Consider the following 27,486-nt stretch of genomic DNA (forward strand, 5'->3'; position numbering starts at 1 on the left):
AGATTCTTAGATGACTGCATTGTACTACAACATTAACGATTGATAAAATATTATATACATATAAAAGTCATACACATTCTTTAAATAAAGACATCAGCATGAGAAAACTTGCATTTTAGGGCAATTACTTGAATATTCATGAACCCAGGTTTGTAACACGGAGATTCAGAAACTGCTGTTTGACATGGCTATATTCAACTTTTCTCTGAGAAACATTAATTTATTTCTTGAATTTAGTTCAAGGTTGATTATCTTGAAAACATTTATACAGCTGGGTACTACTGAAGGCAATATCAGGTCATATTAATATTTATACAATCACCTTTGAAAGTGTGGTGCTAGTATATGTTACTTTAGCATATCTAATCTGCATGCAAGATGTTAATTTCGTTTTTAAAAGTATCTAACATGGAAAATAGATTGCGGAATGTTGAAGAACTATTAAACTGCTGTTTGAGAAAACTTTAATATTAAAAGCAGTTTTTTCAAAACAAAAATAAATGTTTCTGAATCATACAATATTAATGAAGAACCAAAATGGCTTTGACTTATTCTACTGTCAGTCTGAAGTTCTTGCAATTGTAAAAACGAAGACTACAGTCTTCTGGGATGTGCTGCTGTGTAGTCTGGTACACATGTACTAACGCTGCCTCCATTTTCTACTACTCTGAAGACTAAGGTACAGAATCCTCCGAAAACATCAGCATCAACCTACCAGGCTATACAGAATAATACCCCAGTAAACTGTAATTTTCACTACAACATAATCATTGTCCATTCTTAACATTAAGCACCTTTAGATTTAGTATCATCTCTGTGCTTAATTAAACACACCATGAAGAAATATGGGGAATGAAGTTATAGCTCCATACATGTTTAACCCTGGCACTTGATGGTGATGAGTGGCCAGCTCTGTGCCTGGCAACTTTACCCCCAAGAGAGCAGGCCCCTGGTACCTCCTGAATAGGTGACTGGGTGGGCCCCAAAGCCAGTCTGTACATGGTGGCAAAGAGAAAAATTCCTCTCCCCTGTGGAAATTGAACTCCAGTCATCTAGCATGTAGCCAGTTACTATGAGTGAGCTATCAATAATTTTACATCTTATAAGATGATTAAAAGCACAGAAAATCACAAATAGAAAGACTGTCACAAATTAAAGTTAAGAGAATTTTAATATTTCACTCTGGTTATGTTCACACGCACACACACACACACGCGCGCGCTGTTGATACTTCTCTTCTTAATGTACCTAAAAGAAAATAATGAGAATAGAAAAAGCCAAGTAATTTTAAATGCAAAACATACAATGACTGACACGACTTTGCCTATATCTGCTCTAACTGCCAGACTGAAGATAGTATAATTCTGTATTTAAGCATCCTGTTGCAAGCCATATTAAAACGTCTCTGTAGAACACAGTCCCTCAATAATATAAGAAACTGTTCCTTTGTCTTCTACTTATATTTAAACACAATCCGGTGCTACCAGATTTTTTCTGAGAAGTAGTGGGCCTGGAATGGGGTCCACTCAGCCTTGTGATGATAATTGAGGAGCTATTTCGAGGAAATAGCAGCTCCAGTCTAGAAAACTGAAATTAACGGCCATGGGGATTCATTTTGCTGACCACGTAACACCCTCTATCCACTAAAGTTGGCACTACAATCTCCAACAAGTGGCGGTCGATCGGTCAGTACGGTCCGCTTGCTGACTAAAATCACGTTTCTTTTTTCTTTTATGTTTGGGTCTTAGATGGCCATCCCTCAGGTGTCTTAATATATCAAAACTGCTACACTGCATTAATATGCAGTAAAATCATATGCTGTGGTCTACTTAATAGGGTGGAATAAAATCCATTAAAATTTTCATCACTTTGGTGAACATACAAAGAAGCTGCTGCAACAAAACATGGACAGAAACACATATGATTAGTTCCAAACAAGCGGACGACACCCCTAGTGAGGTGGAATAGAATTTCACCAAATTGATGAAAATTTTAATGGATTTTATTCCACTCTATTAAGTAGACCACAGCATGTGATTTTACTGCATATTAATGCAGTGTAGCAGTTTTGATATATTAAGACACCTGAGGATGGCCATCAAAGGCCGAAACATGTTGTGTTAAAGTAGAAGAGAAAGGAAAAATTTGTTGCATTATTGATGTACTGTGTTATACATGAAAAAGACAGTGTTGATACAACTCATACTTGTTATTTTCATGACTCTATGCACTCATGTTCTATTCAGGAATTACTACTGACAAGTGCACTGAGCCTCTCTGTTTTCCTGTATTAATCCTTATAGTGTGAAGACTGCGTAGATAACAATAATATACAAAATACCACTATTCTAGTCAACTTAATGTTGTATAGTCAACTTGTTCTCTGTATTTTGCTCTGCTCTGTTATAATTAAAAGCTGAAGGGAAATTTCACTGCTAATCACAAACTTTCACTGGTTTGGAAAATCTGAGTGAGAATTTCGTTTAAAACGTCCTTAATCATCAAAACTGTGTTAGGGAGGATTTACTTATTTTTTTCTGTAAATTCAAAATAAATTCAGGGCAGTTTTGGATGATGTCACTGAAAGACCACTATAGAACTATATTTTTGGTCATAAAAGTCCAAAAAATAAACTACAGTATCAAGCACAGGGATAAAGGAAGCATTTCACAGAAAAAATGTGAAGATAAACGGTTATTTTTAATTTTTACTGATTAATGTACGCTACCTTGCAAAGAGGACAGTTAATACTAATCTCTGCTGACTAAAGTGCGTGCCTGTATATATTCAGTCATGTTACCTATATACGAGTAATATATCAAACAGGTTGCTCTTAAGCTAAAAGATAGCTGTCCTATGTTTGTGAAATACTTAATTCTACTCTCAGGTGATCTTCATTGAGGTCTATGCGATTTTTTAGCATTTCCAGAGAATGCAGGGATACTATATTTAACACACCACTACCCCTTCTTCATACTCAGTAATTTCTGGAACTGAAATGATATTGTTAAATGCAGATTACACAGCTTCTGAGCCAAGAAATTAGCCTGGGACCTTCCAAATATGAATGACGAGTGCTAACAACGCAACCATGAAGTCCAGTATAATCTTATATTCGTATAAGTCTAAGTCTGTCGTTCACTGAATATAAACACAGTACAGTGCATTCAACCATCAAGGAAACCAGGGGAGCGGCATGGGTTGGGTACAACATTTCTCAAAGATTGCTTCTGTAACTGCTGAAAGCGGAACGAGTCATCAGTGCTGATAAATGCCCGCACTCTCGCTAGCGCAGAGCAGATAGTTCATTTCTCCACGACTGTGCCCTTCCCTGCTAGCGAGAGTGCAGTCATGTCGCTGATTCCCTCACATCAGTTACTGTACATGCACATATTTGTAGGAATACTGTAAAAAAATAATAAACTTACCGTGCTTTACAACAGGTGCTGGAAGTGACCCCTTCTGCTTGCAAACTTGCTTCGCATCACATAAATAAATTATGCAACATTTTCAGAAGTTTGTCCACAGTAATTGAACTAATTATGCAGATTATTTCATTCTGCAGAGATTCAGTGGTGGGAGGATTATTCTTGTAGACTTTTCCCTTTATTTTTCCCCAAAGATAAAAATCGCAAAAACTGAGATCTGGGAAGTCACAGTCCCCTGCTGATTACTTTGTCTTCAAACACTTCCTGTATTGCAACAATGGATGCATTAGCCGTATGTGCTGAAAATACCCATACTGTCTTTCTTCAGCAATCAGCTGGGAGAAGAACAGATTCAGTATATCATTAACTCAGCGGCCAGAGTTCATGGTTTCATGGAAAAATAAGGGGCCAATGTTTCGGTGCGGACTTACAGCACACCACATCCCACCTTTTCACGATGTAATGGCACTTGCTGTATAGCGTGAGGATTTTACATACATAATTAGTTCAATTGCTGTAGACCAACTTCAGAAAGTGTCGCATAATTTATTTAGGTGATGCGAGGCATGTTTGCAAGCAAAAGGGGGTCACTTCCAGCACCTGTTACAAAGCATGGTAAGTCTGTTATCTTTAAACAGCATTCCTTTAAATGTGTGCATGTACAGAAACTGATGCGAGGGAATCAGTGACACAACTGCACTCTCACTAGCAGGGAAGGGCACAGTAGTCGTGGAAAAACGATCCATCCACTCTATGCCAGTGAGGGTGTGCACATTTATCAGTGCTGATGACTCATTCTTCTATCAGCAGTTAAACCAGCAATCTATGAGAAATGTTGTATCCGACTTATGCTGATCCCCCGGTTTCCTCAATGACTGAATGCCCTGTATTATGTCATATGCCAGATCATATCTAGATCTGATCACATACAACACACATTAAGATACTCAGGGTGTAATTAGTAATATTGTTAAGGTTTATGTACTTTACAGTATTTTTTTAAGTCTATAACTAAAGACCTACACTGTGAACAATACAACTTCCCCAATTGTAAACATTGGCAGATGGAGGGGGATAGTAGATAAAGTTGAGAGGGACTGTTAAGTGCTGCGTGATGAAGGCCAAATATACTGGATGAAACACGTCATAATGTAGAAACCATATAATTATCTTAGAATTATACATACATTGTGAAACAAACTGCATAAAATATCTAAGTGTAATTTTTAATTTCACATTCTTAATTATCACAAGTGAATGAGATAAGAAAGTCTAGTAATAATTATATTCAGGTATGAAATTCTGTCTGTATTTACTTTGAGACCAAAATGATTCTGCAGTCAAACACATTTGGCAAACAGTCCCTTAGTTCATGCACTGTACAAACTGGTATCACCTAATGCTGCAGAAGTGTTTGGTAACCAAACTCGTTACACATGCATGTATGAATCTGGTATGAGTTTAACTATACTGGTACATGACTGAAAATTAACACAGTATACTTATGATACATGAAAGATTCAACTAACTTAAGCAAATGTCTTAAGTACTAATAAACCACAGTCGTTCTTTAAAATGCTCAGCCTTTGCATAGGAATATACCTGAGTTAGTCTTCACATCCCCTGCCATAATACTTTATTCATTTATTCACTTGTACTATATATAACATAAGTGGAATATCACTTGCTACATTTTATATCTTAATTACGTAGTAGTGTAACATTAACTGTCATCCAAATATCACAATTCTTTGAAGCACCAAACATGAAAACGGTATCATATTTATATAACTGAAATAGGAGCTCAAGTTTCAGAGGTACAGTATCTTACTTTATATAACAACACAATTCATGAGTAAATAGAAACAAACCTCTTGCATTAGCACTTATCACTTGACACTCATCAAATTCCAATAAATATAAACAGAAGGAATGCATATATTGGGTGGATATAATCATGAGAATGACATATACATACTTCAAGGAAGCTAAATATAATAAAATTCACACTCTCTCTTTGTAAAAAGAACTGACAGTTTTCATACAAGAAGGCTGTACTAAAAAATATAGGCTAAAATGTCTGATTTAGAAATTCACACCACAGGTTCTGGTAGTCACATGAAGGATGTGGTTTCAACACAAATTTCTATATCATATTTTAATATACACTCATATAACTAAAACTATATCCTTTTTCCTCAGAGTCTTTCAATTAGTGTTGGTCTAGGGCAGAAGTGGGCAGATTTCCAATAGAGATTCATTAAATAGCTGTCAATTTTGTACACCAATTGCTTATATATATATAAAATTATTTAAAATAACATTATTAATACTTAATTTGGATTTATTCCAAATTCTGAATGATGTTCAGGGTGCTGAGACATGCATCAAAATGATTCTGGAATGGACCGCTATTTCATTTATTACATGTTTAAAATACCTTATCTAGTATTTGCGTGAGAAGTAAAAAAAATACCAAAGGACTATATTACTGATATCTGAGTGTCACCATGGGCTGCACTTAATTTCTGATGGGCCACCCCTGGCCCATGGGCCATAGTTTGCCAAACACTTCCAATATGCTACAGACAGATCTTCTGCCCAGATGTACAGTTACAATGTACAAGGTAAATCCTATAGACTTTTAGTAGACACTGTGGAAAGAAATACTCTCCTTCAGCATCACAGACATGAATTTATTAACTAAACCATACAAGTAATCAACAAGTTCAAATACGGAAACTCCAAGCATCCACTAGCCTTGCAGTGCCAACTTCTACAGATCATATCTTGATAAAATTGTTATATATTATCATAAATATAACAGGATTAAAGTTCTTAAAAACGAAGATTTACACAGAATCTACATATGTAAGTACTGAAAGAACTTCTATTGCCCACTACTTCAGACATTAAGAGAACAAAAGTGGGCTTTTATGTCATGGTGAAGAAATACATTCATAATTTGTATATTCTATAATAAGGTGTGGAAGGCATCAAGGGAATTAAAGCAAGTGCCTAAACACAAAAAAAAAGTCATTGTTCCATATATGGGACATTCAGGGAAAAAAGTCAAACTTCTACTTCAACAAATTCACTGCAACAGCAGCAATGGCCCCCTTGAAGTGTCAGACATATTTAATTACAACACGATGGTGGGTAGAGTTTAAAAGTTTTTCACACTAAGGGAAATTATGACATAAAGATAGCTAACAGATGTTTTGAAAATGTCGCACAGTTCAGATACTTCGGAACTACTATAACAAATCAAAACCTGATTCAGGAGGAAATTAAGAGGAGACTGAATTCAGGTAATGCTTGCTACCATTCTGTCAAGAATCTTTTGTCATCTCGACTGCTGTCTAAAAACATAAATATTAGAACAGAACAAAATTACAATTTTGCCTGTGGTTCTGTATGGTCATGAAATTTGGTCTCTGACATTAAGTGAGAAACATAGACTGAGGGTGTTTGAAAACAGGGTGCTGAGGAGAATATTTGGACTGAAAAGAGATGACGAGATGAGAGGTTGCAGAAAACTGCATGAGGAGCTTTGTTACTTGTACTCTTTACCAAGTATAATTAGAATTATCAAGTCATGGACGATGCGATTGGCAAGGCTTGTAGAATGAATGGGGAGAAAAGGAATGCATTCAGGGTTTTAGTGAAAAAGCCAAAAGGAAAGAGACCACTAGGAAGACCAAGACTAGGTGGGCAGATAATACTGAAATGGATTTTAGAGAAAATGGATGGAGTGGTACGGACTGGATTGATCTGGGTCAGGATGGAGATAAGTGGAGGGCTCTTGTGAACACAGTGATACACTTTTTGGTTCCATAAAATGCTGGGAAGTCCTGGAGTAACTGCACAATTGGCAGCTTCTCAAGAAGGGCTCAGCTCCTTGAGTGAGTGAAGTGAAATGGCTAAAAGGATGCATATTGGGAAACTTCACTCTCATGCAATGTATTGCTAACATTTACTAGAGTGTTGTGGGAACTTCCCACATTCTAACTTCACCAGTCTAACAGATGACTCCCACACCATAACAGGACGAGGTGATGTTTACACATGGCATTTTGCAGTCTGGCTCTCTAGACACCAACACAAGCGTTATCCAACCAGCGCCCATAATCGCAGCTTCATTGCCAAGTGGTTCTCATGCTGCCTAGAGGTGTAAGTATAAAGATGCGGGCCTTGGAATACACCAGCACCAATTACAGATACACTGCCAGCAAGAGCTCAACAAAACTGCAAGCACTTCACCGATTCTGTCAGCGCACTTGCCATAGACAGTTTACTCTGCCGGCGCACACACTGTGGCTCTGCTAGCCAGACTCACTATGCTCACTACTACCCCCTCAACTCGCAATTGCCGAGCAGCAGCAAGGAAGAACACCGGGCTGCTACAAGGAAGATGCTAGGGCTGCAAAAGAACATTGGGCTCCTGCAAAGACGCAGCTAGACAAACGGCCCTTAAAAGCCTGCACTTGGCACCTTCATCACCGGACCGTACTAGCCACTACCAAAGGAGTCTCTCCCGACATTACTCAGGCACGCTCCCCGCTTTAAGTGCAGTGAACTTTTATTGTGATAGTTACATGTTTGTACCAGCAAGTATAGACGACACCCCACATTGGTGACCCCGACGGAGCATGGAGGCTGCACACAGTTTGCTATCAACGGTGGTATCCCGAGTGGCAATGTGGCTCCTGCTGTTCTGAGTCGAGTGGTCAGCTATGTGATTCGCCTAGGCCAACGCACAGTTCTTCTTGGCTAGCATCAGCAGCGAGATTACAAAGTTCTACCACATCATCTCACAACTGGACCAGCGTTACACCACAGAACTATAAGACATTATCACCTCTCTGCCTGAAAGAGACCACTACACCATGCTGAGAACAGAGCTGATAAGGTGGTTGTCCCACTCGAGAGAACCACATACCGGCCAGTTCCTTACACTCAAGATGGGCAACTGTAAGCCATCCCAGTTTCTGAGACTCCTCAGGAACCTCACCCCAGACCTACCAGAAGACTTCTCCAGACCATCAGGTCCAGCTGGCTGCCTCCAACTTGCAGGCCATTCTCGTCGGCCAACCTGAGAGCAGCTTGGACACCACAGCCTGCTGTGCGGATTGCATCTCCAAGGTCCCATACCAGCCAACACTTGCTAGCATTGGCCCACCCGCAGACAACACTGCACTTCTGCAGGGGATCAAGGACCTCTCCCGCCAGGTGGCTGGACTCAGCACCAAGCAGGGCTGTCTCCACACCAGTCTCAGGGACCCATGACTCTGCTCCAGAGACCCAAGTCCCAACTCCATGGTTCCCCGTCCTGACTCCAGGAACCACCGCCCAGTCTTCGCTGTTACTGATACACAAGTTGAAGGATTTTACCATGGTCTTAATAGAATTATCATCAAATGTCAACTCACACCTCTTCTGTTCAAGGCTGGAGATATTTTTTTTTCTACTGCCCTAAGTTCTGATGATATCTCAAATTGTTATAAAGGGCTATTCTTCTTGCTCTCCTTTTCCCTCTCAAGATCATCCAACTTTAGGTCACAGAACTGGAACAGAAGAGTTGGTGATATTCAAAGACAATTACTCCAGGGCAATTCACTACTTTCATCTTAATCAGAATCTTCAGTACGTGAGTTGAGTAACCTTACTGATGCCAAAGTCAAGGATGGGTTGGATCCAGACAAACTTTCACAGAAATTAAGGAGTGTGACAGATCAAGCTTATAATCATGTTCCACAACTGACTGCAGTCAGCAGTCAAGTTGATTTCAAAGGTCTCACTCCTCTCCAGGTTATCGGATGAGCCATCTCCAAGCAATCTGGAATTCTTTGGGAACAGCTTCTCAACAAATTCCTTGTATTGTCATCCAAACTAAAACTTGCTTACCAGTTTGTCAAAGAAGTTCAATATGGCATTTTTGCTGGAATCAAATATGGAGGAATTTCACAAGAAATAAAAAATCTGTAAGATTTGAGGCTTTCACGACGGTGACTATGAAGAAAGCAGTCTTCTGGGATTTGGCACCGTGTATACGTGGTGTTAACCGACGTTTCGGAGGAACGTATCGCCTCCATCTTCAGGATAGAAGGAAAATATAAGAAATCCACAAGCAAAGAGACCGTGAGAACCGGTAAAAGCTCTTGCGGATTTCTTATATTTTTCCTTCTACCCTGAAGATGGAGGCGATACGTTCCTCCGAAACGTCAGTTACCACCACATATACACGGTGCCAAATCCCAGAAGACTGCTTTCTTCAATAAAAAATCTGCTTTATTTTTGTGTGGGTGCATTGATAGTCTTAGGAGAAGAGCCACTAAGAGCCTATGCCGGTTTCAGGGGTGACAACTCCCAACTTTCTGTGCCAATGAAAGTCACATTGGACGCTATTATTGATAAACTCAAAGAACGCCAAATCAAACTAGCATCTGAAGTGAATGTAGATGAGGTGGATACTGCATTGGGAACTGACCACTCAGAAGACCTCACTGGACCCCTTCCATCATCAGCAGGCTACACATACTGCCTGACTGCAGTTGACCATTTCACCTGCTGGCCAGAAGTCGTCGCCATACCAGACATCACAGCCAACATTGGCACGTGCCCTACTGACCAGCTGGATATCCCGCTTCGGTTGCCCACAGGCCATCACCACCGACCAGGTATGTCAGTTCGAATCTCAGCTTTTCTAATCCCTGGTCAGACTGTGTGGCATCCAGCTCTCACATACAATTGCCCACCACCCCGCAGATAACAGACTCATGGAATGTTTCCACCAGACACTGAAGACAGTCATCATGTGCCTCGCAGACCATCAGTGGACTCAGACGCTTCCCCTCATTCTCCTTGGAATCGACACGGCATTCAAAGAGGACGTGCAAGCATCAGTAGCTGAGCTTGTGTATGGTGAGCTACTAGCTCCAGCTGCCGACCCAGCGGACCCAGCACATCTCATCACCAAGCTCCGCCAGCACATGGCCCACCTCAGACCACTTCTGGCAGCATGTTACACCTCCCCGGTTACATTCATATATAGAGACCTCGAGAAGTGCACCCACGTCTTCCTCCATCAGGATGCAACACGCCAAGCTTTAGAGCCCCCCTACTGCGGCACCCACCAGGTCCTATCATGGAGGGAGAAGAAAATGCAACTCCTTATGCACAGGAGACCCGTCACGGTGTCAAATGACAGGGTAAAGCTGGCCTACTTCCTCAGTGGGACTGATGATGGAAGCAACAACTTCAACCCACCAGTCAACACAACCCCGACCGTGGCAACACCTGCCACGCAGTCACAGACTGCCACAAGAACTGCACACTCCGGCCACAACATCCATTTTCCTGCTCGCTTCAACATCTGAGCAACCATCTCTGTGGCGGGGGGTTATGTGGGAACCTCCCACATTCTAACACACAATTTCACCAGTCTGACAACTCCCACAACGTAACAGGATGAGGCAATATTTATACATCGTAATTTGCAGCCTGGCTCTCTAGACACCAACACAAGCACTATCCAATCAGTGCCCATAATCGCAGCTCCATCGCCAACTGGTCTGTGCACCACCTAGCGGCATCAGTATAAAGTTGCGGGCCTCAGGCACGCCAGCACCAGTTTCGGATACACTGCCAGCAAGAGCTCAACGCAACTGCAAGCACTGCACTGACTCTGCTAGTGCATGTGCCATAGACAGCCTACTCTGCCAGTGCACGCATCATGGCTGCGCTAACCAGTCAGACTCGCTACTATCCCTTCAACTTGCTGCTACAAGGAAGATGTGGGGGCAGCAAAACAAGATCAGGCTCCTGCAAAGAACACAAAACTAGACAAATGGCCCTTAAAGGCCTGTGCTTGCAGTTATCAGTGCATCAATCAATCAACCAATCAACCTATCGATTTAATATATATCTTCTCATAAATAAATATCCATTAAAAACGAGTAGTCATTTTAGTTTGTGACAGCACACTGCCCACCACATCCACAGACAGCCGTAATCACACGTCATTCAGTTTGGTATCAGCTACACCAAAGATTGTCTAACACTAACTGATTTCACCCTTACCACATAATAAAACCCTTGCTACTGCATGATCAACACATGCCATCTTAGTCCAAATCACAGAACTGCCGTCTTTTCTCTATTAGATGTCATTTTATTGCCATAAAACCTTACAGTACAAGCTGTAACAAATAAAAATAGTTACATATTTTTGACTTCATCTTTTACATGCCATTTAAATTCAGTATATCCTGAAGCTATCATTCCATTTAATGTAATGTTCCTTCTTACAATGTACATGTTAAGCACAGCAAACAGACAAATTTTACCAAGTTATTTTATTAGAGGGGTCAAATCAAGGAGGGTGCAGTGAGCAAGACGTGCAGCATACACAAGGATGGTAAAAATAAAGTAAAGCTATCCCTGTAACAGGCAGTGGAGGCCTATCGGGTTGTGAGATGTCAAGGCTCCACATTTTCTAGATAACTGACTCACAGATGGTGGTGAGGTTGTCAGCCTTATGCACCAGCCGCTCTTTACCCCCAGGAAGATTCATGTAAGAGAGCACTAAGGAAAACTATGTATAGATGGGAGGATAATATAACAAGGAGTTCTGGAAAGAACTAATCATCTCTTTCCTTTTGACATGACACAGGCTGCATAGAAAACGAGAAAATTAGAGGTTGCATACAAAACTTATCTCATAACAAGAAGTAGTTCTGGGATGAAGTAATCACCTACTTATCGCCATGATATGACATGGAACACATACAAAATGATGTGTACAACGATTCTTGTATTACTGCATGCATATTCATTGCTGTGGTAACGTTTTTACGCAGCCATTGCCTAACAGCAATAGAGGGAATAAACACATAAAACACACAGGCTGATTGGAGGGATTTATGAAGCATGCCATTGGGATGGGTTCAAATGCCATGATGTATATACAAGGTTTCATATAGATTGGTTCGGCCACTCAAAAGTTCACTGGGGGGGGGNAATACGAAGACCATTGTGATTGCATAAGCCTTCTTTTCTTTTCACAAATAAGGAAAGCAAGCTAAAAAAATAGAGCAAGGTCATCTCACAAGTCTTCTTTAATTTCCAAAAATAAGGAAAATAGGCCAAAAAAGGAACTTTGTGGATTGGGATGCGAGTATGTGGACTGGATTAAGCTGGCTCAGGATAGGGTCCAATGGTGGACTTCTGTGAAGAATCTGTAAACATCCAAGTTTCATAAAAACAAGGAATTTCTTGACCGGCTAACTAATTACCAGTTTTTAAGAGAATTTCTGCACTGCAGAGCTGGTTTACCACATTATGCACAGCAGAGAATTAAACTGTCAGGACATTATTTTTCATGAAAACACACGTCTCTCACCAGTTATAACTGTTAGGGCACCATTTCAAACTGATAGTGAGTACATTAAAACTGAGCATAAAGGAACAATAGATGAGGAAGAGTACTACCTTTTGGGACATGACACTATGTCGTTTTGCAGAAGTTTACCAGAGTTTCAGAGGAATGTTAGTAGTAAGCTTCTATCAAACTAGATAGTATGTCATTTCAGAAGATAAGTACTTATCACAGTTACTGTCATGAGAATCTCAAATCTCCCCAAAATATAGGATCTTTATTAAATCATAACTAAGAAGATAACACTTTGTGTTCCTATATTAAGGCACTTCCTTTCATCCCCTATGGCTCTTCCCATCCCTTGTCTTAGTATACAAAGCTTAACAGTCTTTATAAGACATACAGTACAAGCCAGTTCACATCAGGAATTCAAGTGCATGCCAATACATGTGATTGGTCAGTCTTCTGCTGCTTCACCATTTTCCTTAAATGCTGTTCCATTCTGCTTACAGTTCGCTGGTTGCAGCGGCTGAATTAGGTCGACAGGAATCTTCTGGTTGGGATAATTCCAGACTTGAATATCTGCTGTCCCAAACACTTGGAAGAAAATGTATGTGCCACAGCTTATGACCGCTGCCAACCAAAATACTTGCTGCCACTGCTCCAGAGTTTGCTATAAGGTATGAATATCAATTTCCATAAATTTATACACAGGGCAATGTGACAAAGTAAATTATGCCAAATGGATAACAGAGGGAGCAAGAGAAGAGCAAGAGTGAAAAGGAAAGGGGATTAGTTTCTGCAACTCACACATTTACCCACTGATGCTATGGTGCAGAGGCATTCTTGAGAAACATAAACACTCATCTTGTCAAAGAATTCCCCACCTACTATGGATCCTTAAGGTTATCACTACATTGATAAGAGCCCCCCACTGGACTATCCTGAGCAAACTGAATCCTGTCCATGCCCTCACACCCTATGTGTTTAAGATCCACTTCAATATAATTGTTGTATCTGCATCTAGTGTTTCCAAAAGCTCTGATTTCTTTAGGTTTTGTGACTGAAATTTTATGTTTATTTTTTTTACAAGAACTCAGATGTAAGTATTCCTTAATAACAGGATACTGGAACAAATTAATCTCTCTTAATTAAAGTAAGAGCTGTGATATTCAGCACTGGATAATCCAAAAACCTCTATTAACTGGAAACTGACTGTGAATATGTAGACTAAAAGAGTGATATACTGGAGTCTCTTTGGATTTTTAAGGCTATATGTACACTATATGACAAAAAGGGAACAGAAAGTGCAGCAGATAGAACAGGATGGGATATCAAGTGACAAATTAAATGGTTAGGCCTGTCCATGAAGTTACTAGGTACACTGACACACACACATTACATATAACTTATTAATATCAGGAAAATTACTATACCCAGCAATCTTTTGGTCCTGGGGGTGCCAGACACTCAACTATTACTGTATTTTGGATATAACAGATTGCATTAAGTAAAAAAAAAATGACTTACATACTTACTTACTCATGGAGCTGAGCCCTTCTGGAGGAGCCGCCAGTTCTGCAGCTACTCAAGAATTTCCCAGCATTTTATGGAACCCAAAGGTTCATCACCGTGTTCACAAGAGCCCTCCACTGGTCCCTATCCTGAGCCAGATCTATCCAATCCATACCATCCCATTCTATCTCTCTAAGATCCATTATAATATTGTCCACCCACCTATACCTTGGTCTTCCCTGTGGTCTCTTTCCTTCCGGCTTTCCCACCAATATCCTATACGCATTCCTCATCTCCCCCATTCGTGCTACACGACCTGCCAACCTCATCCTCCTTGACTTTATCATTCTAATTATACTTGGAGAAGAGTACAAGTTATGAAACTCTTCAGTATGCAGTTTTCTCCAACCTCCTGTCACTTCATCTCTCTTCGGTCCAAATATTCTCCTCAACACCCTGTTCTCAGACACCCTCAGTCTATGTTCCTCCCTTAATGTCAAAGATCAAGTTTCACACCCATACAGAACCACAGGCAAAATTATAGTTTTGTATATTCTAATTTTTATGTTTTTGGACAACAGACAAGAAGACAAAAGGTTCTGGAGTTCATTCGCCTCTTAATTTCCTCCTTAATCAGGTTTCTATCTGTTATCGTTGTTCCCAAATATCTGAACTGCGCCACATTTTCAAAACATGTTTCCTATCTTTATGTCATGATTTTGCCCTGCATTTTGGCGACGAGACAGTAACATATACTTAGTTTTCTCTGTGTTTACTTCTAGACCAACCTCTTTAAAAATGACTCGAGTTTAAAAACTTCAAATTCTGTCAAAATTGTAGGAATTATAAACCACATCTTCAGATCATTATCAGTGTCTAGGCATATAAAAATATGAATTTATAAGGCACTTGCCTGATCAGCATTAGATTATGATAGTGAATCCGGGAGAGTGAGAAAAGCTGTAGACTTACACTTTCTTGTAACAGAATTCCAGCAGCAATTGGTGAGAGGAAACTTGCAGTCATGTGAATTGTCTGAGCAAAGGCTAGAATTGGACCTACGTAAAAATGAAAGTTACAGTTATAATGGACATATCTGTACTTTGTGAGCAAAGTTCGAGCATGATAATTCACGTTTATACAAAGTGACCAAATTTTTAAATAAACAACATGAAAAATTACAATCTCTACTGTCTTAAAATTAACTCAATCTGTAGAGCAAAGCTATCAACAAGAATAAATAACTAATTATACAACATACTGATCTATTTCTCTGCATGGTTTGATGTAGAAGATACAGACTAAGTTAAGTTGCCAGATTTAATGTCAAACTTATGCGCATCAGCATTCTCATGAATAGCTGACACACAAAAATGAAACATACATAGCTGTAGGTGCATTTATGATCTCCATTCACATAAAATTTCACATCCCTAGCTATTATTTATTTGTCTATTATTTACTGCTGTGAGTCTGAATGATAAATGTAAATTTTGTTATTACTGCATTGTAATTTTACACTGTAGTCATTTCTAAAGATAGTGACATGTGCGCTCTTGAAAATGGGTGTGCAAATCAAAACCAATTTTCCCCTAAGAGATAAAAGAAATGGTAGGGGTTAGAGAAAATGCTGCCTCAGTATTCAAACTTCTTTTTCCTTCAATGTGCAATTTTAAACTGTGCTTATAGTATTTTGCTTATTTGTTACTGATAATAATAAAGACATTACAAAGCCTATCTCCAATAATAGTATAATTTTTAAATAAAGGGTTTTGCTAACATTAAGTTGAACGCTGCCAAAGGTGGACTGCAGGCATTAGTGGTACTGGATATGTTGGGGTATGGGTCAGACAACCCAGTAGGTTATGATGGTGGAGCCCTCTCACTTCTGGCCAGCTGTTTGGCTCTTGAGATGCCTAATGTAGAGGGTGAGGTTTAAGTGGTTTCATGCTTTCTTTTCCTTTTTAAACCACATAATTCTGCAGGATTCATGTAAATTTAAAAAACAGTGTTAATATGACAACCGCTTAATTCCAAAAACATGTAAATAATCTTCATGTACAGCAAGAAGTGACTGTATATAAAATAGTAAAAAAAAAAAAAAGTAAAGGTATCCCTGTAACAGGTCATGGGGGCCCATAGGGTTGTGAGACGTTGAGGTTCCCACATTTTCCAGACAATTGGTTCACAGATGGCAGCAAGGTTGTCAGCCTTATGCACTGGCCTCTCTTTACCCCCAAGAATATTCCTGGTACTCATTTCTGTTTGAGGCTGAGATGACCCCAGGCCATAGTGCTGCTGGAAGGATTAGGTCAATTGAAAAAAAAAATCCAATGACCTCATCAGGATTTGGACACGTGACCTTCCAGCCTGTAGCATAGTGCCTCAAGCAACTACACTACTGCATGCCCTATAAAAAATAGTACATTAACAAAATTTACACACTGCCACTTACCACGTTGGTATCACTAATGCTAAGAAATTAAAACATATGAAGGTGTCACAGCTGTTATGATGTCCATATGATGTTTCATGAAGTTTCAGTGGATTCTAAAGTTTTAGGAGGTACACAGGCATGATATATTAAACATAAAGAGTACCTTCCATTACAAAATGAGAATAGGCCAGACATCATTATGCAAACCACATTTCCTTACCAGCAAGATTCGGAGCTATGTCCACAACACTGGCCATAGCACCAGCATATGAAGCAGTAATAAGGGTGACAGCGCAGAACCAAGCAATAAGGACTAGTGTGATGTTGCACCCCAAGTAACCAATAGCCAGCACCAAGAGGCCAGGCACAATCTGGGCTGGAACAAAAGTAGCAAATGTATTGGTTTGTACTGCTTCTTTTCAAGCTTCAGCTGCTGACATGTTTCTTCTTCATTTATTCAACAATTCTGTGTCAGCTGCATAAGTTATATAGTACCGTATGATTATAAATATTGAGTTGGGTGGACTGAATGATTCTATGGTCACACATCGATGATTTATTAACTGTCAGTGTTATAAAACATCCAGGATCTTGGCCGGTGAGTGGGTAGACAATTCAGATGCAGGGGATGTTCTCCGTTTTGAAGTATTATTGTAATATTTGGTTGGAGAAACTGAGGAAAACTATCAAGAACCTCAGTTATAACAGCTGGTAACCCAGCCAAAATTTGTAAGTCTTGAGCACTGCTGTTATCATCGGTCTGTTCAATGAGTTGGTAAGAATGGTGGAGAGACTGGTCACTGCTTATGCTGCCATTGTACTGAAGGACATGAAAATCTTCCTCACCTGTCCCTGTTTCAGGATCACTGATCTCTTTGAGAAGATTCTAAGCAGGGACCTCAAAATATGAACTGCTACATTGTGACATTTGGTTTTACAAGTACACACAGTGTTGCAACAGTCAAGTGAGGTTAACAGTTAAAGTAAAAGTGTATTACTATGACAGATGAAAGAAGAGAATATAAATTCCTATTTTCCTACATTATGCACAGCCCTGCATTCTATTAGGTGAGGAATACTGAAGGATAATATTACACAAGACAATTGAAATTTCAGTAGGAAACTTGTGGTTATCAACATCATTACATAATTTGGAACACACAATTTCTTGAGAAATAATCTCTGTGCTGTACAATCTTTTGTCTGTACCAAAAATATTAAACTTACTACAGTAACAATTTGCACTAAGTTGCACTCCTACCTAGAGATATATGCACATTTCAATACTGACTCAAACATCCCATCTATTGTATTTCTGCTCCTAACAGCTAACGTATAAAACTCCTCACACACACAATTAAGTTACCTTAAGATGAGCACACATGAAAATTCATAACGTTACAAGCTGATGCAGTGGTTCTCAAAGTGTTGTTTATGGACCTCACAAGGCCTCGCCAGGGGATCACAAAACAAAGTAGAAGTGAGGCTCCACATTTTGATTTTGTTGGACATATCAAGAACTTTAGTCTGTATGCACCAATATAATATACCTAACAAAAAGCCCATTGGAAATTCACGAGGAAAATGTAGCAGTTATTGACATCATAAATGTTTGCACTCTGCTTGAATCATGTGTTCCACTCTTATGGATTATGCCCTTGAGGGCGCACTTTGGAATCACAATTTCATTAGATATGCAATCTGTGAATTTGAAATGTTCTCAAAAGACAGTTACACTTATACCAAGTTACAAAATCTAACAGAACAAGAATATGCACTAAACAGTGCTGCTATCTAAAGGTACACTCTTCTTGGGCATGGTAGACACAGCAAAATACTGATTCAGAACAACTTCCACTACTGTTTAATGCTGCAATATTCTGCTCCTACTTGTAATTGCTTGCCAACATACATAACAGAGTAGAAAGCATTACTATTTTATTGTCACATATGGTTTTTAAGATATAAAGACCAAGTTAAGTAACTGAACAGTACTTACACATGGCAGTAAACAGCTTGCGAACATTGGTTAGGGTGAGAAGCTTGTTGTTTACAAGGACATCTGCCAGATAACAGAATAGGACAGATGAAACATAGCTGCACAGGAATGGTGCTCCAGACATCAAGCCATTCTGAAATGAACATGTATTTTATCTGAATATTTTTAAAGAAAATAAAAAGTAACTTTTAACAAATGGATACTTATACACTAAGTGCATTATTTTCTGTTGACCTCTGGTGTGACTGATCTTTCCATGTCTCTCAACTATGGCACGCGCTATATATTCAAAAGCTTTCAGTTTCATTTCTTAACAGGCTTGAATCACCTTGTAGGTTCCTCTTTCCATGTTATAGTAGACCCCTTGTCTTCACCAATTCTACCTACATGGTCTATCTCTTTCTATATTTAGTAATATTAAACTGTATTACTAACTTCCTTCCTCACTTGAAGTTGCTGTTGAGTCATTAAAAATTATGTTTAATATTCAGAAGGTCCTGGGTTCAAATCTTGGTTTGGAGATTAAGGTTTTTCATGGTTTCCCTCTACCCCCCCCCCCAACCAAGTGCTGAGATTCCACCCACTCACTCACCAGAAATGGTTGCAATAAGAGCACACTTCATAAAATCACACAATGAGCATCATCCTAATTTCTAGAAGGCATCTAGCATTATTAAGGCTATAAAATGTAGGGGGCCACAACATATAAAGAAACATGAAATACTGTGGGAACATCCCACATTATCATGCATTTTCTGCAACGCACACTCTTCACATCACTTTTCACCACCACGCGCGCTAACCAATCAAATTGCTCCAAACGTTCACATTTATACTGCGCTCACTGCTAGCCCAACAACTACATCATCACGCGCACTAGCCAATCAGCGCCCTGCAAATTCTTCCTCCTCAATTTCAAGTTTCGCTCCGTCCACCGAGCAGTGTATAAAAAGGAGCAGCCGCAAACCGACATCATCAGTCCGACTTCAGTCTACGATCAAGCCACACTCGAGCGACATCAGCCAGCAGGCTTTGTCGCCAGTGCTCGGTCTTCGGAGGCATCGGCACGCTGCGCCAGGCACTACTGTCTTGGCTCTCCAGCTCTCACACCCGACACACTGGAACACCTCACCTGGACTCGCCGGTGGTCATGTCCCTGTCCGACCCACTGGGCATCTGGCGTAGCCACTGCCTCATCACTCCTACAACCGCGCTGCGCGACCACGCAACTTCAACTCAGCTGCTGCATGGCGACCAAGCAACCTCCAGCAACGGCCGCGCTGTGGCCAGTCAAATCACCGCAACTAACCTCTCTTCCTACCGGCACCCACCGCACTACCTCACCGATCAAACATCTCAGCAACCACGGTCCTTTTCAGGACCAACAAACTGTTCCGAAGAAGTGGGTTGTCATCGGAGTAATGACGAACAACAAAGACATAAAACCCCACAATACATACAGAATACTGGCTAAAAACAACAAATTGGAAGATCAAGGAAGAGAAGAGAGATTGAATTAAGGCCGCTCTTAAGTTGTATGGCTGGGAGGTAGCCACTTCCCAGCCACTAGTTCAGGATCATGTCCAGTGATGAGCTTTGGTATTTAGTGGTACTAAACCTTTGGGTTCTACTACCTGAAAGTGAATAACTGTTTCACTTTTTAATACCTTTTGAATACTGAAGCCAAGAACAGTCTTCATGTACATGGGCCCAGGAATGATGAAAGTATAATGAATCCAAATGCGTCCAAATGTTGTGATGCCAATTGACCAGGCTGGTAGTGACGTCAAAATGGAATGCCATGGAACTACCAAACCCTGTAACAACAGAAACACATTCCGGGACGAACGGGGCAAAGAAAACAAAGTTCAAACTAATAAAAAATTAACATACACAAGTAAGTAAGAAACAGAAGGAAAACTCAATGTAACAATGCACAGAACTTCAGGCAGAAATTAAATAGCAGGAGAGTTGGAACAGGATAAGAAGTGATAAAAGGATGGAAAGGGAAACAATTTCTGATTAGCATACTCACTATATAAGCTTATGTAAAATGGTCATGTAAATTCAACTATATCAGAAAAAAAAAAATGAAAATACTTCACTAAATGAATCATCAAATGTACACAAAAGGTATCTGGTTCACACTGAATTGAGATAACTGAAACTATGAAGTAATACATATGTGAAGAATTGAAATTTTGATTTCCTTCTGGGCAGTGAAAATTCTTACCCACCCCTACTCTAAATAATCACATACACTATAAAGAGAAGAATGTTTAATTAAACCAGTGGTACATGCAACTATTAACATTAAACTAGAACCAGTTAAGATGGGTGACAACTATTTTCAGGACACTGTCACCTGAAAGTACACCTTTATAGATCTGGACTAACCTACAATCCCATATGTGTAAGGTTCCACCTGAACAAAGTTGAAGCAACTTCACATACCCTGGTTACTGAACACAGAAGAAGCAACCTCACATCCTATGTGATTGTGAGGCTATGCTTCACTTAAGATTTTGTCACTTGGAGCGTTACTTCAGAGAACCACATGAGTACACAGACAATGCTTTAAATAAGGCACTGCACTTCATTTGAAGTATGGGATTATTGGGGGAGCTACACTGGAGGGAGCACACAACAGATCAACAAATGGTTATGATGCATGGGCTGGTGCGGCATACTCCAGTGTAGCTCCCCCAACAATCCCATACTTCAAATGAAGTGCAGTGCCTTATTTAAAGCATTGTCTGTGTACTCATGTGGTTCTCTGAAGTAACGCTCCAAGTGACAAAATCTTAAGTGAAGCATAGCCTCACAATCACATAGGATGTGAGGTTGCTTCTTCTGTGTTCAGTAACCAGGGTATGTGAGGTTGCTTCAACTTTGTTCAGGCGGAACCTTACACATATGGGATTGTAGGTTAGTCCAGATCTATAAAGGTGTACTTTCAGGTGACAGTGTCCTGAAAATAGTTGTCACCCATCTTAACTGGTTCCAGTTTAATGTTAATAGTTGCATGTACCACTGGTTTAATTAAACATTCTTCTCTTTATAGTGTATGTGATTATTTAGAGGAGGGGTGGGTAAGAATTTTCGCTGCCCAGAAGGAAATCGAAATTTCAATTCTTCACATACGTATTACTTCATAGTTTCAGTTATCTCAATTCAGTGTGAATTAATTAATTAATTCAGTCATTCACTCATTCATTCACCCACCCACTTCAACTGCTCTTTCATCCATTCAAGGTTACATATATTATTTTGCAAGAGACAACTTTGGAAAAGTCTGTACATAAATAGGAGGTGAGCATTTAATTATGGTATCTTAGACTTCTACAGAACATATTTTGTAAAATGTAAATGCAGTATGTTGGACTTGAGGTTCTAAGTGGTGACTATAAGGAATTCTGTCTTCTGTGCCATTTGGGAGAAGCAGGCTGGGTTGGACAGACAAATGGACAAAGGGACTTTGCAATTACATCACATGCAAATCCCACTTATTGCAGTGGTTACTGTAAAACATGCAACGTTTACATACTCATTGTCATCATGAGAATAAAACTATTCACTAGGAAAGTATCATATTCTTACATTATGATTCACAAAAATTATAAAGAAGGTATGAAAAAGGTATAGAAGTGAAAAGGTATTGTTTTGGGTCAACAGACACAACTGTAACATGACACAACCATTTTTTATTGAGACCTGAAATCACTATAAGAGAATTAGATTAAAAAGTTACGTTTATATTATATTACATGCATTTGTTCAACAGGTATCATTATGTTCTGGGAATTAAACAAGGGTTACTTACCTTTTCACCTACGACTGTATTTCCAACGTTGCTTTCGATGTATCGTCGTTCACTAGGTGTAATACGAGGGTGCTGAGCTGGTGTATCGAATGCAAGCAACCACCATATTAAACACCACAGAATACCCACACTGCCAGTCACATAGAACACAACTCGCCATCCAAAGTGTGCAATCAGGAACCCACAGAGTGGATATGTAAGACCAATTCCAAAACTGAAACCTGTTATATACAAACAAGTTACAAGCATGGAAAATAATCCAAGAAATCTTGATTGCAGAATTTTTATGTTCTGCCACCCCAACCCTCCCCAAATAAGTTCTATCAAAGTACCTGTTCTACACATTGAGTACAGTTGGTTCTTCTGTTGTCTACTGCTGAAATTCTACAGCATTATATAAGATAATGTACTGGCTCTTATTGGGAGGAAGTGATTATGTCATATTTTAAGATGCTATCACTGCAGTTTCATGAAGGAACTGAGAAAGAAAATACTAACCATAATAGTTCATTCAAGGGCAGGACTGCAAATGAGAACTTCCTCAATGGAAATCAGGTATGTTACCATTGTGGTGACCTTTTCTGATGATGAACTATTCTAACAGAATTTTATTTATATACATTCTGATGAGACAAACTAGACTGTAATAGTGTAACTGGTGAAAAAGGAAAATCATACAAAAAATCAATTTTGTATCATATGTCACATTTGATTCTCCCAGTGCGATTTTGTGAGAACAAACTCAGGCTGAAGAATCAGGTGCTTCCACATCTAGTCAGGACTACCAACAATGCAACCATCGGTACATAAACATACTGCCTGCAAAACTAACTGTACCTGTCACTAACTCCATAACAGAAAAATCAGACTGTTTTCTTCTGAGTTGTGATACCATGTTGTCTTGCAAGTGAATAACAGTGCTCTCAGATGAAGGTGAGGCAGCATGTTCCTTTGACATGTTGGTGGCCCATTCATAGGACATGGTGTTACAACCTTTATGGCCCACTCAAAACATTTTCACTGCTGTGAAACATCGAAACTTGTATTAAAGTTATATATTTCCAGTTTAATTTTACCTTGGAAAGAAGACATAAAGCGACTCCTCTCAATAGCTGGTATCCAGTGGCCAACCATTGCATACATAGCCGGCCATGTTAAACCCTGCAAATGTTAATACACCATTTGTTTTAACCATGCATAATCTAAATACAGCTTTATTATCTAGTCTTTTATAATTCCATAATACAGAGCCTACTCTGAATAGTTTCAGAGCAATTTAAGAAAACCAGGAAGTCCCATTATGGAATCCAGAGGTACAGAGCTCTGTCCAAAGAAGTCCACAGAGATTCATGTAAAAAAATCTTTAGACAATTGAAAATATTACCACTGCCTTCTCAATATATATATTCTTTGATGATGTTTGTAGTTAATAATATGGATTTATTTGTAGAAAATTCAGATATATATACAACTGCAACAAGAAATAGTTCAAATTTGCATCTCCCCTCATCAAATCTAACAGCATTTCAGAAAGGTCCACAGTATTTTGGAATCAAAATTTATAATAGTCTTCCACGCAAAATAAAACAGTTATCCAAAAACAAAAATCGATTCAAGAAAGAACTATTACAATTTCTCCATTTACATTCATTTTATGGTATTGATGAAATTTTTGATTACACGGTTAAGAAGATTGATAATTGATTTTATTGGGATTAAATACTTAATTGGTGAAAAGTTAAATTACAAGTTTTATAATTTTAAAATTGTGTTTGCATAAATATTTTAACATGTATTATATTTTTTGTAATTATTATATTTAATTGTTATATTGGACTATTGTCTATATCCTGAGTCTTACGACCTTGTAAAGGATTTTTGACATGTAAATAAATGAAATGAAAATGAAATGACCCTATCCTCAACCATTTCAGTCCTGTTCACATCTTAACAATCTATTTCTCCAGGGTCTACCTTAATACTATTCTCTTGTTTAAATTCAGTCTCATATTTGTCCACCTCCCTTAATGTTCTTCAAATCAATTTTTAGATAATTTAATTTATATAAAATTAATTATTTTTTCCTAACCATACAGCTGGATTATTCTGTATTATTTAATGAATGGCTACAAGTGGGAAAGAAATAATCACCGTCAATCACGATATGCAAACAAGCGTAAAAAACTGGAGAATGTCCCTCCAAGGTTGTGCAATTCCTGTCTTTAGCAGTCTAGCAATCTAGTTTATTATAAATCTTCATCGATGTTATTTAACCCTTTCTAATCCTCTTTATTCACAAACTCATACCTATCAGTTACATATTACAGTGTACAAAAATTTAAGAAAAGCTACCAGAAGACATGTCAAAGATCGTAAAGTACAAAGACATAATACTTGGCACACGATCATAATGTGGTGATAAATTCTTAACATTAGTGAAGAAAAGCTTATGACAGTAGACCTGTAAAGTAAATTCTGATGCTGGAAGCCTTCAACAGAGGATAGGGAAGGATTAATTCTTGGACACAGTTATTCTGGCCTCTTACCCAAGAAATTTTGTAATCTCTGCCTTCTTTTCCAGTATTGTAAAATGGAAGGGGAACTGGTGTGAAAAGATGTACCATCACATATCAGCATATATTGTAAACTACTGTAAACTCAAAAGTGATGATGATGGATATTGGTTTAGTAGCCAAACTGGAGCTCTTTAATCAAATGTTGAATATTTATTCATTACTGTTACTCAAAAACACAAGAAAAGTATGCAATTACATTTTTATTTGCATAAAGCATTAAAAAATGAACGAGTGATAAGATTTTGAACCATAACATTAAGCTTTTAAAGCACATTATCTAGACAATCGGCTCAAAGATGGCGGTAAGGTTGTCAGCCTTACGCGCCCGCCTCGCTTTACTCCCCAGGAAAATTATTTAATTAATTCCTGGTACTCATTTCTGTTAGAGGCTGAGTCAACCCCAGGGCCATAGTCTGGCGGGAAGTATTAGGTCAATTGAAAAAAATTAAATGACCTCATCGGGACTTGAATCTGCGACCTTCCAGCCTGTAGCATAGTGCCTCAACCAACTATGCTACCGCGTGCCCCCTGCCCATTGACTGCACATGTTTTATATGATTCTTTGAATAAACAGCGATTATTTCCATTAACTAGCTGATCCTTGTAACAGAGATGCAGTGTGTTTTCTGTGAGGAAGGAAATGAACTTTTAAATATAAATCTCAGGCTTCAGATGAACAAAAGCTATAACAACAGATGAAATTAAGCATGCAGAGGAATGGACATGGCTTGTTGGCCAGGAGTTTCAATTATGAAACAGCTGAATAAATGGTCACAGGAGTGACCATGTACAAGGTGGTGACGCCAAGTGACAGAAGATATACAAATGAGAAGTGGGAAGGAGTAGATACAAATACAAGAGTATGACTTAAGGGAGGACAAAAACAATGAAACTCTGTCAATGGATGAAATGTCAGCTGATGATAGTACATGTTGGAATGTTTTTTAATTGGTATGCTTCTTTCTTCTCGTCACAATTTCCTACAAGAAGATTAATTATGTTTAAATTAGTAAACAGCTCCAGGTTAAAGTACTGTGGCATAACACAGGCTAATACTGGAACATTCACAACAACTCACCGATGCAATACCCTGAATGGAACGTAATGCAATAACAGCACCATAGTGCAGAGGTGCTGCTGTGGGAATAAGCAGTGAGCATATGGCCGTGATGAACTGAGAGAAACCAAACACTGTCTTGGTACCAAAATGCTGCGTCAGTATACCTCCAACTACTTGTGAAAGAATGTAGCACCAGTAAAATGATCCCAAGATGGTTGATTGTGTGGTTGCATCCCAATCGAACTCGCCTTCCTCCTGCAAAATTTAACACAAAATTATATTCCACAATGGAATACAAATTATACAACATAAAAAGCACAAGAAGTGACGAGTTTTTTTGCACCTAATAATACTACAGACATTATAGAGAATATTTCCACATTTTAGGGGTAACTACAGACAGGGTATAAATTGGTGAATGGATTTAAGACCACTTAAGACACACCACTTGGAACTACAAGCAACTACAGTGCTACTGACGATCTCCACACTTCACAAATCACCACAGTGCCCACTATGCCTTTTCTAGCCTGCAGTGTCTCCAACAGCCATTCTCTAGGAACGGCATCTAACAGTGGAGTTTCTTCAGCTTCCCATGCTCACGTCATTACTGTCCGGCGAATATCTTGCAACTGAACTCTCCCACTCACCAGCCAAGTACTTCACTTCACTTCATTTCACTCAACTGAACTGCTCAAAATAAAAGTTACTTTACAATTGGCGGTTTACCGCCAATCATTTCATCTTGGCGTCAAGCTGCTTGAGACTCATGAGCAGCGATTACTTTTTCAACTGAACTTTTGTCATAACATAAACATGAGAATGAGTATTGATGCAATTATACCTATTTTCAGTTCAACATTTCAGTTAGGACTAGTCTGAATCACTGAACAGTTCAGAGTGACAAACTGTTGCAGTCTTATACACAGTGTTAGAAATTTATTGCAAATACAAAAATTTCAAGCAACTCTTAAATATAAGCACATCTTGGTAATAATTCGCCAACATGTCTGGCTACAGCTCTATGGGTATCTAATATTTTTATTAACAATCACCACATGTTTCAACCCTATCAGTCATCCTCAGGTGGTACAGCATCAAACACTGTACTTATTGAACTGTCCCAATTTTTGCCTTATTGAAACATGGATCCAGTTTTATTTTTCAGCAAGTTTCCATTACATTCATAAGCAAAATTCTTCACATGTTTGCACTTTATACCAGTTTAATATTTTTATAAAATTATTTGACAACACCATCCAGTGTGAC

The 27,486-nt window shown here is 39.0% G+C and overlaps 2 protein-coding genes across 11 annotated transcripts in view; one reads left to right on the forward strand and one right to left on the reverse strand.

Moving 5' to 3' along the window:
* The first annotated feature begins 9,813 nt into the window (after positions 1 to 9,813).
* On the forward strand, positions 9,814 to 10,807 carry LOC111875755. The gene is made up of 2 exons (XM_023872253.1): positions 9,814 to 10,108; positions 10,197 to 10,807. The coding sequence occupies exons 1-2, from the start codon at positions 9,814 to 9,816 to the stop codon at positions 10,805 to 10,807; spliced, it is 906 nt and encodes a 301-aa protein (XP_023728021.1).
* Positions 10,808 to 11,927: 1,120 nt separating this feature from the next.
* Positions 11,928 to 27,486, reverse strand: part of LOC111875739 (sialin) — a 117,094-nt gene continuing 101,535 nt past the window's right edge. For 6 of the 10 annotated variants that reach the window (XM_023872222.2, XM_023872223.2, XM_023872221.2 and 3 more), the window contains 8 exons: positions 26,236 to 26,472; positions 23,658 to 23,742; positions 22,582 to 22,802; positions 20,426 to 20,575; positions 18,759 to 18,891; positions 16,980 to 17,135; positions 15,295 to 15,380; positions 11,928 to 13,480 (listed from right to left, as the gene is read on the reverse strand). In XM_023872222.2, coding sequence (XP_023727990.1) covers positions 13,265 to 13,480; positions 15,295 to 15,380; positions 16,980 to 17,135; positions 18,759 to 18,891; positions 20,426 to 20,575; positions 22,582 to 22,802; positions 23,658 to 23,742; positions 26,236 to 26,472 — 1,284 coding nt within the window. In that variant the 3' untranslated portion in view covers positions 11,928 to 13,264. Of the gene's footprint in view, positions 13,481 to 15,235; positions 15,381 to 16,979; positions 17,136 to 18,758; positions 18,892 to 20,425; positions 20,576 to 22,581; positions 22,803 to 23,657; positions 23,743 to 26,235; positions 26,473 to 27,486 lie in introns of all 10 variants that reach the window. The other 4 variants (XM_023872225.2, XM_023872227.2, XM_023872229.2 and 1 more) reach the window with 4 other exon arrangements.

Source organism: Cryptotermes secundus, unplaced genomic scaffold (assembly GCF_002891405.2).
Source record: "Cryptotermes secundus unplaced genomic scaffold, Csec_1.0 scaffold603, whole genome shotgun sequence".
Taxonomy (NCBI): domain Eukaryota; kingdom Metazoa; phylum Arthropoda; class Insecta; order Blattodea; family Kalotermitidae; genus Cryptotermes; species Cryptotermes secundus.